This window comes from Castanea sativa, chromosome 4 (genome assembly GCF_040712315.1).
Source record: "Castanea sativa cultivar Marrone di Chiusa Pesio chromosome 4, ASM4071231v1".
Lineage (NCBI taxonomy): Eukaryota > Viridiplantae > Streptophyta > Magnoliopsida > Fagales > Fagaceae > Castanea > Castanea sativa.
This window is the reverse complement of record NC_134016.1, coordinates 21645295-21658486: the sequence shown is the minus strand read 5'-3', so window position 1 is coordinate 21658486 and position 13192 is coordinate 21645295. Positions and strand designations below refer to the sequence as shown.

At 34.7% G+C, this 13192-nt stretch overlaps 1 protein-coding gene across 1 annotated transcript; it reads right to left on the bottom strand.

Annotated features, from left to right (window-relative positions):
• Positions 1 to 319: 319 nt before the first annotated feature.
• Positions 320 to 13192, bottom strand: LOC142631218 (uncharacterized protein At5g08430). The gene is made up of 8 exons (XM_075805334.1): positions 12959 to 13192; positions 11614 to 12531; positions 11168 to 11280; positions 9187 to 9246; positions 6495 to 6545; positions 5303 to 5373; positions 2182 to 2438; positions 320 to 934 (listed from the first exon to the last, which is right to left on the bottom strand). The coding sequence occupies exons 2-8, from the start codon at positions 12302 to 12304 to the stop codon at positions 534 to 536; spliced, it is 1644 nt and encodes a 547-aa protein (XP_075661449.1). The 5' UTR covers positions 12305 to 12531; positions 12959 to 13192; the 3' UTR covers positions 320 to 533.

The following is a 13192-nucleotide window of genomic DNA, read 5'->3' as shown; positions in this document are numbered from 1 at the left end:
CTCACTCACACCATCACCTAGGCTAGGTTGGCTATCTCTTCTTCAACTCACCGGTGCCTCTACTATTGGTACCAATTAAGCTAGTAATTTCAACAAAACAAAATATGAGATTTATTGAACTTCAGCCTCAAAATAAGATATTGATAATAATAGGACCATAAGTTTAGGTAAGAGAAATTATTCTGACTGGTTATCCAAAACAAAAATCAATTAGGCTGACATTGGATTACTAATTTAAACAATCAGTTACCCTTCTTATGTAAATTCAAGCTAAATAAGTGAAGATCTATCTCAGAAAGACTCAATAGAAGATATACACTGTTTCAAAGGATCATTTTTATTTCATGATACACATTCTCATGGACATCAAATAACAAAAATCCTTGTAAAAAAAGAAAAAGAAAAAGAAATAGACTTTGTTTTAATTTCCCAATATCTTGGGAGATCAACTATTTGCCTTCAAATCTAAAACTGAATTTACAGATTATGCCCTGATTTAGTGAGCACCAAATCTAGTCTAGTCTCTAGTACATTCAATTGGGAAAATTCTGGCCAAGTATGTCTTTCAATAATACAGCTCCATCTTGGATCCGATCTGCCCTCCAGACCTGAAAATCTGGAGGAAAGTAATCAGCATCATACCAACGTTTTAGGGATGTTAAAGAAAAGGGCCCCTGTATGTCTCCTTGGGGATCTAAGTAATGCCATAACAAGCTTCCCAGCATGTCATCAGGAACTTTCTTGGCAACACTTAATTCTTCGACCTCCTCGTCATCACTCAAATCAATCACTTGAGATGTCATTACCTGCTTTGCCACCATTTCATCAACAAACTTATTCACCTCTGTATTTGCAAGCTGTGTCTCACCATTACTCTTGTTTATGAAATGTGATGGTTGAACTGACTGTTCTTCAATAACATTGTGATTAAACTCTGCAACAAAAGCATGATTAATTAAGTAAATGATTAGACTAAAGGATAATTGAGATATCAGAATTTAAAGGATAATCATGACAAGAAAAAAAAGAAGGGGGCCGGGGGGGAGGAACGGTTTGTTTTATAGTCTGCCCCTTGCAAATTTAAAGTGCACCATAACAAGGGACAATGGGAAACAATATAATTATAGATATCACCAAAGCGGGTGATAAAAGGGGCTTGTGGCATTCCCTGAAGATATACATTTATTTCCCCTTTTATGGAATTGAAATATGAGTAAGACAGAATGGTAGTCTAGAACTAGAATAGAGACTGATTGACTCCTCTATATATGTCATCACTTGCAATTAAAAGATATAACATAACATCACTATCTTGAGTCTTGACACTTGCCCTCAAAACTGGAACATGAATGCCCATCATGGTCAGCCTGTAACAAAAAATTGTTACAACTTCCCAAACAAGCTAAAATTGCTCTGCAAAAGCTATTTTGGCAACGCATCAAATTGGTGGTTTTATGGAATGCAATTTTAGTAATGGTTTCCCAAAATTTTCATTCCCTTTATTCACCAAACACCAAGATAGTCCCTCTCTCTCTCTCTCTTCATCCCCTCCTTTTTTCTCCAACCAACCACACAAACAAATCTTATGCAAAACTGCAATCAACCTCAATGTATTTGGTGTGCTCATTTAATCCTACGTTACTGGAATCATTCAAAATTGAACTCGTGCAACAGGAAGTGCAAGGCATTCTTCATGATGCTGAGGGTAGTTTGGGAATTACGTCAGATGGAATGAATCAATGATGATTTCCATTGCATCACCACAATCTTTGACATAAAAGTGGATTCTCTCATTACTTGATGTCATCTTAGGCACGATCTTTGGAAAACTAGTCATTTTTATTAACGTGGGAAAACCAAAAAAGTGAACTATTTCACGGATTCTGGAAGAGTGACTTCCAAATTCCATCTGAATGAATTGTAGTATAACCAAAGATACTTTAAGAATAAAGTATTATGTTTCACCAATTCCATTTCTTACTCAATAGGTCAGTCAATTCTGAAGATCCATGTTAAATAACACCCCCCCCCCCCCCCCCACCCCCAACTAAAAAATAAAAAAATGCAGTCATGAACATTGCAGAAATGTGGCGATCACTGTCACACAGACACAAGATTAAAAGACCTCAACTATTCAGGGAAACACTTCAAGGAAAGAAATGAATAATCTAAATGATGCACCTGCATAATCAGTGCTATGTGACGTCCAAGCTGATGCAGTTCCATTTGTTGCTATAACATGATTAGGAATTTTAGAAGCTCCACTGAGGATTGACCTAGGTGAACCACTGTTTGCTTGTTTTATATTTTCTGGAGTATCCTGTGGTGTAGCTTCTGGTCCTATTTCATCAGCAATTACTTTTGGGACCTCATGCAACAGCCGTGACTGTTCATCTGGATTCTGGAGCAGCTGCTTTTTCTCCAGGTATTGATCAAGCGTAAATCAATTAAGGATATCAAAGATGCTTTATGGGAAAGTTTACTTACAATTTTTTCGTTATGTAAGTCGAAATTCCATCACAAGTTCTCTCTACAAGATACAAGACACGACATTCCTATGGTACATTGCTTTTTGTGATGAAGTATTAAACAAAGCATGGGTATCAACAACATAAAACCACATACATACAGCAGGCATGCAAAACCAGATAATTTTCATGACATTGCTGTGAGAAGATGGTCTTAAAAATGTAGTAGTATTAGAGGAAAAAAGAGGATCCATCCATGCAGATTCAATTAAGACACTTTAACAAAAGTCTGACACAAAATTTCCTTCCATTTTGAGAGAGTCAAAATAGTGAATTAAGTGTTCAAAATAGGACGCTCTGGTGGTTAGCAATACTAAAGGTATCAATAAATGTAATAATGGGTGAGAAGATTTTTTTTAGATGCAGCAGAAAATTATCCTATCAGACGTATTTTCTAATGTGACAATGTTAGAACCCAAATAATGCAAACTCCCAAGGGAAAAAAGTATATTATGTTTCTGTTACGTGCAGCATCTCTCTCACCCAAGGGGCCGCCACCTCTACCCAAGGAGCCAGAGAATCCCATACTAGCCTTAAAGGATCACTTTTTCCTCCAACTATTGCACCTCTTATAGATCATAAACCCTGCTCCAGTCCCTGAGCTCTCATGAGAAAAGTTCCTAGAGACCTAAACTCTAATTGGAATCTTGCAAAGCATTACTTCTTCTAACTAAATTATAACTCACCACTTCTAATTGCTTTAACAGAGAACAAATTTAGGAGCCCAGGGTGGCAATTATTGGACCGCTTATCAAATAACATGAACAAGCATAGTACGTAAGCCTTTGTGTTGTGGCTCATAACTGCTTTGGGTGAATAGAAAAATATTAGGTTGAGTCCAAGATAGTCACAATGCCAATCCTATGCAAAAATAATAAAAATAAAAATAAAAAACCCTATCGTTGATGAGAAATAATATAAAACTCACCATGGATCTAGTCATAAAATTATGTGTTCTGACCATTGTCAGTAAAGTGTATGGTATGGATCTGCTGGGGGAATATATCACATTCCTTGTAACCATGTGTTACTAGTATTGGTTCAATCATGCCTTGTTTGTCCATGTTATTGATCATTTATAGGAATGATGCAAAAGTACACACGGGCAGAGATCAATCACAACCAATACCGACAATGTCATCATTACTTCCACCCTCTTCTCATCATTGTCGGCTTCCAAAGATGAGTGATACCAATGTAATGGCCAAAAATTTGGCATCATTTCCAGCATACAATGTATCATAAAAAGTTTCTCAGTAAGTGGGTCATACCATCAAGCCTAGCTGCATCCTTTTTCTTATTTATGAACCACGAACATAATCTTCGGGGGAACACATGCATACTTCAAAATGATGGAAGTAGTAGACCATCGAGTTACAGGAACACAATGCCTGCTCTAACACAAGAAATTCAATAGCCAAAATTCAAATGTTGGGTGCATCTCCCCAACTATTTTTTCAGTAACCGCTACTTCCTTATCTAATTTGGGAAACTCCTAGGCTGTGTTTGGATGAAGAACTGGTAAAATTTTTAGAATTTAAAAAATGACAGGTTTTAAATTGACAGGAATTTCAATCCCATCAATTTAAGTTTCCATCAATTGGATGATCATATTTAAAAATTAGAACATTACAGTAGCTACAATAATGATGGTAATGAATTGGTAATAGTGGTGTGTGATAACATTCTGTTGGTGTTAGTGGTAGTGGAGGTGTGTTGTGTGTTGGTGACGACTCGCGATAATGGTAGTTATGGTGTAAATAGGTATATGGTTTGAGAATAATAATGTCAGTAGAATTTAAAAATGATCCCTTCCCCCTCGGAATTTGAACTTGCAATTTGATGCTTAATATCTCAAATTCAAAATTCTGTAATGGTGGGTGGTCCGAGAATGTTGGTAGAATTTGTAAATTACTCATCCCCCCTTGGAATTCTAAATTAAGATTCAAATGCTTAAAAATGCAAAAACATAAAACGCCAAATTCAAAATTCAACAGAATTTTTAAAATAACTTTCCTGCTAAAGCCAAACAAGGGAAATCAAAAAAAGGGAATTCTCAAATTACAACTTTTGAGTAAATCTCACCTTGAAATCCCACATCCAAGCACAGCATCAAACAATAAGTTGAAACCATAAAACAGGGTTGAATTATATCCTAGTTGAACCAGCAATCTCAGGTTTCAGATTAGGTTTTAGTTACAACCTAAATACGGATTTAAAGTCTTAAGATACATGGAAAAAGTTACTTTCATGTATTATCAATCAAATCATAAGAAAAAGTATATCAATAAGGAAAGACAGTCTCAGATATTTTATTTTGGAGCCAACGGTCTTTGGACCAAATGGTATATCCTTCCCCCATAAACTGATTGGGGGAGGGGGGAGGGATGGGGCAAGGTCATGGATTCGGCCTGTATAGGTGTAAGACTTGGATTTGATTTTAACCTGAAAAAAAAATACAAGCTCTTTGTTCTATGAACATGTTACCATCATTCGATAAAAAAGCTTCAAAAGAGGACAAAATAATATACATTGAACAAACTAATATTTCATTTCCTAGCCATGAAATCCTCTTATTAACCATTTTTATGTACCACCCACATAATGCACATTCCACATAAATGATTTTGGTTCAATAGTGTAACAAATGACTCAGTTATATATATGAACCACATCCCTTGATTCATCAGTTGAGTCAGATTCAGAAATAATACCAAGATAGGCCAAAACATTCAACCATGGTGTGTAATCTAAAAATATCATTAAAAGGATATTCTCTGCGCCATCCTTTTTCATTGGCTCGATCAATGAGGTTTTGTAACATAGGAATTTCTCTTGCAAGCCACTGGAACAAAACCACGACAGGATGGAGAAAGTGTCAGTTTGATGATGAATTCAATCAAAATTGCACCAAAAGTATGAGACAAAATTCACAGCTGAAATGATGAGCATGTAGCCTTACATGGAAGATACCACAATTAATTTCTTAAAGTTTGCCCCAAAAAAAAAAAAAAACTGCAGTTCAACATGAGATTAATTAAAGGTAAGAAAGTATTACGCAGTACTGTAATATACTGACAAAGCTTGTCAAATGTGCAGTTTGATATTAAAGCACCCAACAATGAAGAATCATGCATAGTTTAAAAATTAATATATTCCTGGACTCTAAGCACATCACCCACATTAGGGAAAAGCTAATAGAACCAATATCCATTATAAATTTTTCGATAAAGAAAATTTGTTCATGAACAATGTGAAGTTCCATTTTTTTTTTCTGTGAAATGTCTTCTTTTTCTCTTTTAATAATTATGACTGCAAATGTTCTTGTTTACATCATGTAGGTTCAAAACAGACAAACATGTACATAAGACGCAACATTTGAAGGGAATTCCGAACATAGTAAATGCTCGCAAATGAAAAGAGTTGCCATTCAAACATGATATACTTGTTTTGTTATAAATTTCTATTGCAGCAGCAAGGAGCTCTTCTATTCAGTTCTATTATATATAATTTCACAAAAATCAATTGTAATTCCATGTTGTCAGCAACATTTTGCACAAATGTTCATATTTTTTAGAACTTAGCATTCACATAGGCTTGTTATAACTCATATCAGTATTCTGGGTTCTTGCCACATCAACATTTCAAGTGAAAAGTAAGCTTATTTCATTTTGATTCTAGGACCTATAGTTCTAGCAATTGACTCACCTCTTTCAAATTGTTTCTCGTTATTAAGAAAAGGTAACAAAGATAAATATGAGCTTGCTTCATAGCAATAGTAATTAATTGTTATTGTTTGAAGTTTAATCTATTTACCCATCTGGATAATATCTTTCCCCGTTCACTTAATTGACAAACTTGGACCCCACCTCAAAAAATAAAATAAAAACAATGAGAACATAAGCAAAGAAAAGTGCAAGCAAATCTGATGGCTAATAGTTAATTTTTCAAATACTTAGTACCTACATGTTTTGTAATATCCTCATGCAATATTTGGACCTTTTGTTGAAGCTCCACCTATAGAAAAGGTTTAAGAACCACATTAATATATTGAATATTAGCAAAAAACTGAAACACCAAATATAACCAAAAAAAGGAGAAATGAACAAAAGACTAGAGACAATCAAAAAGGCAACTGATGTTAATGTTTAGCCAAAAAGAAGCTGATAAAGAATCTGCAAATGCAACGTATCCTTTTGCTGTTAGCATAAGATTTTGATTTTTTTTTTTTTTTTATTGGTTTATAACTTACACACCTAATGGGGATTGAACTTGTGACTCACATACCACCCCTTATTTTCATGGTTAGTAGAGGTGCCATTTAACATAAAAGACCCATTGTGTTGTGAAACTTGCCAATCAAAAAACTTTCAAAAAAAAAAAAGTAAAAAGATCAAAAAATTCAAATAAGTTTTTAATTTTAATTTTTATATTCAATAGTTACAATAGGAGAGGGAGGATTTGAACCTTGGATGTCTCCATTAAAAACACAAAAAGATGCCAACCAGTTGAGCTACAAAGCTCTAGGCCAAATAATTCGAATGAGTTAGAGAAATAAAAACATGCATTGACAGCCATCCAATCATATTAGGTCTTCATCAGCACAAGCTTCAAGTCTAAGAATGATTCCTCATAATCTCCAAAACTTTGAGCATTTCTCTATCCAAATACACTGCTTAAAACACAATGGAATAGTGTTCCATATGCCGACATTAAGGTGTCTATCCAACTGACCTTGTCAACAACAAATCCAAAACTCGTCTAGTCATAGCCCACAGCATCTCAAACAAAAACAGAATCATGTCCCCCAGTTTTTTGCCTACTTCACATTGGAGAAGTAAATGATTTGTGGTTTACCCACCCTTCTTACAAATACAGCACCTAATCTACAACAATCATTTGGCACTTTCTCTAGTTGGGGCCTTTGTTTTTTGGATACTCTTCCAAGGGAAAGGGGAAGCTTCACTAAAGCACAAAGCTTTTACAGAAAGTTCTAACCTCAAATGCTTACTCTATGGAAGGGATCTGATACTATATATCTTTTCCATCCTGCCTCAATTTGATGGAGTATAAAATGTCCAGAACATATGAAAGTTGCCATTAGCATAATGCATTTGGTCAGCCATTGAAGCCTTCTTACATTGAAAAACATTTCTTACTATTGCTATAACTTTCCATCCTGCCTCAATTTGATGGAGTACAAAATGTCCAGAACATATGAAAGTTGCCATTAGCATAATGCATTTGGTCAGCCATTGAAGCCTTCTTACATTGAAAAACATTTCTTACTATTGCTATAACTTTAGCAAGAAAATTCCAATTAAAAAAAATTATCTTTGCTTATAAAAACTAAGAAAAAAAAGTACAAGTAAATTATAATTTTGGTCCCTAAAAATTGGAGTAAGTTCAATTTTGGTCCATCAAATTTATAAAAGTTCAAATTTAAATTTAAAATTTGAATTTTGGTCCGTCAATTTTGGTCTCTAAAATTTAAAAAATGGAACAATTTCATCTCCGTCTATGGTCAGTTTAATTTTGTCAGTTCAAATTTGGTCCCTAAAAAATGAGGTACCTCAGCATCCCATTAGTCATATAAACATAAAATATATATGGAGGGGCCACAATTTTCCCTATTTGTAATTTTACAGACCAAATCCAAAGTTGTCAAATTTGAGGGACCAAAATTGAACCTACACCAAAGCTCAGTGATGAAAATTATAATTTCCCCAAACAGTGGTGATGGCAGATGATGGCAGAAGTATGATATCACAGAAGGGGTGGCACTATTAATAAAAACAGAGGGCCCTTCATATTGTGAGTGCATGCACAAAGCTAAAAAAAAATGATATTTCTTAATATCACTAGTGATGGTTTTACTCACAATTAAGACACACAGCTCAAAGCCTAGGCAAGGAATTTATAAAATAACTGCTTGTGGGGAGGTAGAAAGATGATTACACATCGGAACCTTACATATTTTCTTTTTTAAACCTCAAAGGGCAAGACTTAAGTATTTGCTTTAACATTAAGATGTCTTACCAGGGTTCAAGCCTTTTCTAATGCCTACACAAATATTTTCAGAAAATCAGAAGCTCCAAAAATGGGTCATAAATCATGCCAAAAGAAACCAACATGCTATAGGCTTTTGTTATGCATATTATGAGAATTTTTCTCTTCTCTGTCCATGAACTATTCTATTACCTCCAAGAATTTAGGGTGCAACAATAACCACACAAACATGCACAAAGTTCTCAATACATGTCTCTAGCCAAGCCAAAATGTAATAATATATAATTAAAATCAAAATCAAAATTCAACTAGCCTCATCACACACGCTTTGCGTGTGCGATGAGGCTTTTTTTTTAAGTGGTCTTATTTTGTAGAAAAAAAAAACTGTATTTTTTTATTTTATATATATATATATAATTTTTATTTTGAAAATCTAATTTATAAGTGAATAAATCAATTTAAAAAGTAATAGGAGTGGTCCTATTTTTTAGGCAGTGTTTTACTGGGAGTTAGAGTTGCATTATTATTGAATTGTCATTTAGTTTTGTCTCTATTTAAACATAGGGGTGTAGGGGCATTTTTGAACTAAAAAATGAGGAATCCAAACAGAGGAAGACCATTAAATAATAGTATAGATAAGAATACTTACAACAGTTGGCCTTTTGAGCAAGCCATCTTTTATTCTCCGCTGCAAATCCTTACATTCTTCCTGCAATTAACTTTAAAAAGCTAAGGTAGACCACACATACAAGCACAATAGAACAAATGTTTTTCTGTTGTTATTTTTGATAGGTAAGCAATGCAAATTTATTAATCAGAAAAATAAACTTTGAGTTCACGATGATGACCACAAAAGGAACAAAAAAATACTTTTTTTTTCTTAGAAGAATTCAAAACCACTTGAAATATGATTCCAACATCCAACCAAAATTGTAATATTGCACACAGGAACATCCATGTATTTAAGACCAAATCAAAATCAATAGCACAAATGTACTTGAGTACATTTTTCAGTGAACAGCATCCAGCAAGTGAAACAAATCAAATCTTTTGTCCACACCATAAAGAGTAGTGACACCAGCCTCCGACTTATTACATGCATATTTAAGCCTATTTCTCAAGGTCTCAGAGGATTTCTCCTACCTTAAAAAGAAAGAAAAACCTGAAAGGACACCAACCTAAAATGGGAATTTAAAGCCATGGGATCTAAGAGCTCGCCATCCTCAGGATAATTAATATGATGATCAAGGTTATGCTGTTCAATATACCAGTAAGATATGCCACCATATCACAACGCCTTTAAACACATTTGCCCAATGAGATTCCTAAATAAAAGGATCCAGAATCCCATTTACCCCACCCATTACCATACTTTATCCTCACCACAAACCTCCAAGAATCAGTTATTCAAGAGCATTATGTTGATGGACAAAGAGGAAAGAAAACAACCATCTGATTGACTCCAAATGGTTTCTGATCTGCACACCCCCACCGCCCCCCCCCCCCCCCCCCCCCCCAACCAAAAAAAAATTTTCCTTTTTTTTTTTTTTTCAGTTCCCTCTTTGTTTTTACAGTAAAATGACCATGGCAAAGTAACTGCCTTCACTAAAATGCGCAATGAAAGATCTACTAAGGCTTAAGACCAAGTGGACTATATTTAAAGCAGCAATTTGATGGGCGTTGAAAAGGCAGCCTCGCAGAGACTTCCAACATTTTAAAACTTGGGCGGGCATGGATCCCACCCAAAGTCAGCAATGAGTACGTATGCCTCAAATCTACGACTTAGGGTGGGTTTGGTAAGGCTTTTTGAAAAAATTGAGAGCGTTCAGTAAAAGTTGTTAAAAAGTGCAGTTTCAATAATAACTTCAAACTGCAAAACTAACCAGTCTCCCAATTTTAGAAACAATTACAGCTCACCTATAAAGATGTTGTTTATTGATGAACAAAAGGTCCAAAACTCAGTCTACAAAGCCTATTAATGATTTATCTTAGCACTTCTAACATCTAAAGAACCACCTTTACTTTTATGGGTTTTTTATAACATTTTTTTTTAACACAAAAAAACTATTTTATTCAAACTTAGCAGCTAAGAGCAAGAAAACAAATAAACCCAAAAAGCAAAGGAATGAATAGGATACGAAGTTCCTATAAGAGTTGGGGCTCCGAGAAGACTATTGCCTCTGAACTTAGGCGTTACTAAAACAATTACTCACCATAAATCACAGAATAGTTGTGTATTACAAAATCACACAATTTACATCTACAGCAGTTTATTTGTAAAATCACAAAATATTTTTTTAAAAAAAGGGGCCCATGGATTGACGTGGGCTGAAACCAAAAGAAAGGAAGAAGAAAAAAAAAAATTCAGTTATGCGGCAATGGGACACTTGTCACTTCTCTTTGACTGCCACCTTACCCTTTATGCAGCAATTGCAACATACAAGGTTGCAGCAAATCCTTTCCCTAATGTGCAAAAAAGTGCTGATACAGGCTAGGAGCCTAACAAGGGCTCAATATCATAAAGAAAAAAGCATGCAAATGCTGACTGACCAGCACGTAACTTGATAAACTAGGCTTATCAAGATTAAGCTTAAAGCTCATAGCTTTAAATCAATCTGCAAAACTCTTACCTCAGAAAAATTATCATCCGAAAGCATGGCAACACAGGTGTCTTTTACCACATTGGAAAGTTGGAGGAGGACTTCCGTATTTGTATCGCCAGTTCCAGATGCCTTCTTTAGACCTAGAAAATATATAATAACACCACCATATATTAACAAAATAAAGATAGCATATATGGATTATGGACTAACCAAAACATAAACCCATTAAACTCTGTATATAGTAACATAAACATAATTGACCACACACTAATAGCAGTTGGAATGATGGATTATTTATCAATGGTGTATCAATGCGCAAAAAGGAATTTTATTCAGGGACTGTAGTGCTGTTGACAAGAAACGTGATCATTAATAAAAGTTTAATTGTGATCATTTAAGGAAAATACATAACAACTATTTTTTGTAAATAAAAATTACTGTCAATTAGAAGAGAATAAAAATTAGCAGATCACCTGTAACTTGCACAAGCTGGTGAGAGTTCTTCTGAAGGTAATCGTAAGGGTCAGATTTGATCCTCACATAACTTCCTACTAGCTTGCTTTCAGAGGTTTCAGGGTCCTTGAGAAGATCCTCAACTAGAGTCTTTTTCAGGTAGACGAGCTTAATATTGGGAAAACTTATGGCTGCAAAATTGCTTTTTGGAGTTAAATCGATTTTTGGACTTTCATAAACTTTTTTCTTTTGATGGGTTTTCCTCTCAAAACTCAAAACATTCTCCCGTTCATTGCTCTCAAAAACATTCTCCCTTTCATCAGAGCTGCATGACAAATCATCGTCAGATTCGTATTGATTCTCGGCAAAGTGTGCTCCTAGCAATTCATAAATTTTGTTTCGGTTAATTGCTTTCCTTCCAAAAATGAAATGGAGCCTCTCATCGCAAACAATCCTCTTCTTTTTTGAGGGGTGAAGAAGGTTGTTCTTATTAACATAGTCATTTATAATGGCAGTAACATCATATTGAGAGATTTGCTGGCTGGTATCTTTCCCAATCAAAGCAAGAAATTCGATGAGCTGTCTCGATCCCCAACCAATAAATTCCTTTTTCCTTGATCTTACCTTCCGTTTTGTTCTCATGGGAGAATATAGCTGCCCATTATATTCCTCTAACCATTCAAATGGTGAAGGTTCCACTCTTTTATCCATTTTATCTCACACACACACACATGCACGCGTGCACACACGACTTTTAGTCTCTTGGAATTGGAATGCTCTTATATAGGGGTGCGGTATCAACTTTCTTCAACTAAACATATGCAGTGTTGATAACATCTTTCATTATCCTCTAATATACCCAACTCACAACCAAAGAAAACAGAGAGGCAATTTCTGTGAAGCCGAATACACAGTGCACTGCAGTCATTAGGAAAAACCTAAAAAAAAGAAGAAGAAAGAAAAGAAATCAAAATGGGTAGTGTGAATTTGACTTTGTAAAATCAAAATACACCAATATGGCAAAAAGTAAGTCATTTAGGGAAACTCAAACTGGCAAAGCAAAATGACAGCCTCAATGAAAATCCATAAAAAAGTAAGCACTTTAATTGAGAGTTCATAATAAAGTTGCATGTGTACAAAAATTTAAAAAAAAAAAAAATCAAATTCTATTGTGTTCTATTATATATTCTAAGCAACATTTCTATGTAACTCCTCTCCTACAATCCCCAATCCGAGGAAATAAAACAACATATATCAATAGTTATATAGACATATATGTACACACAAATTCAATGTTATAATACCTTAAAAAAAAATTGAAAGAAAAGTAGAGAGAGAGAGAGAGAGAGAGAGAGAGAGAGATACCTGAAGAAGAAGACGAGAAAGTATTTTTGGGATTGTGAAGAAATTGGCTGAACAAACTTATTTTTCCCTCGCAGACACAGACACAGACACAGTAGCAGAAGCTGAAGCTGAAGCTGAAGCTGAAGCAAATCCCTTAAAACCAAAAAAACCCAAAGAATTTACGTTACGGATTCCATTTTCTTTTTCCTTTTGGATTTTTGTTTTACAGACATCGTAAATTGTAAGGTCACGTTT

Coding starts and splice junctions, on each gene's coding strand:
- LOC142631218 (XM_075805334.1), bottom strand. CDS start 12,304: ATGGATAAAAGAGTGGAACCTTCACCATTTGAATGGTTAGAGGAATAT. Junction 6,546..9,186: donor TGCTCAAAAGGCCAACTGTT/GTAAGTATTCTT, acceptor CCTTTTCTATAG/GTGGAGCTTCAACAAAAGGT. Junction 935..2,181: donor ACATAGCACTGATTATGCAG/GTGCATCATTTA, acceptor CTTTTGTTGCAG/AGTTTAATCACAATGTTATT.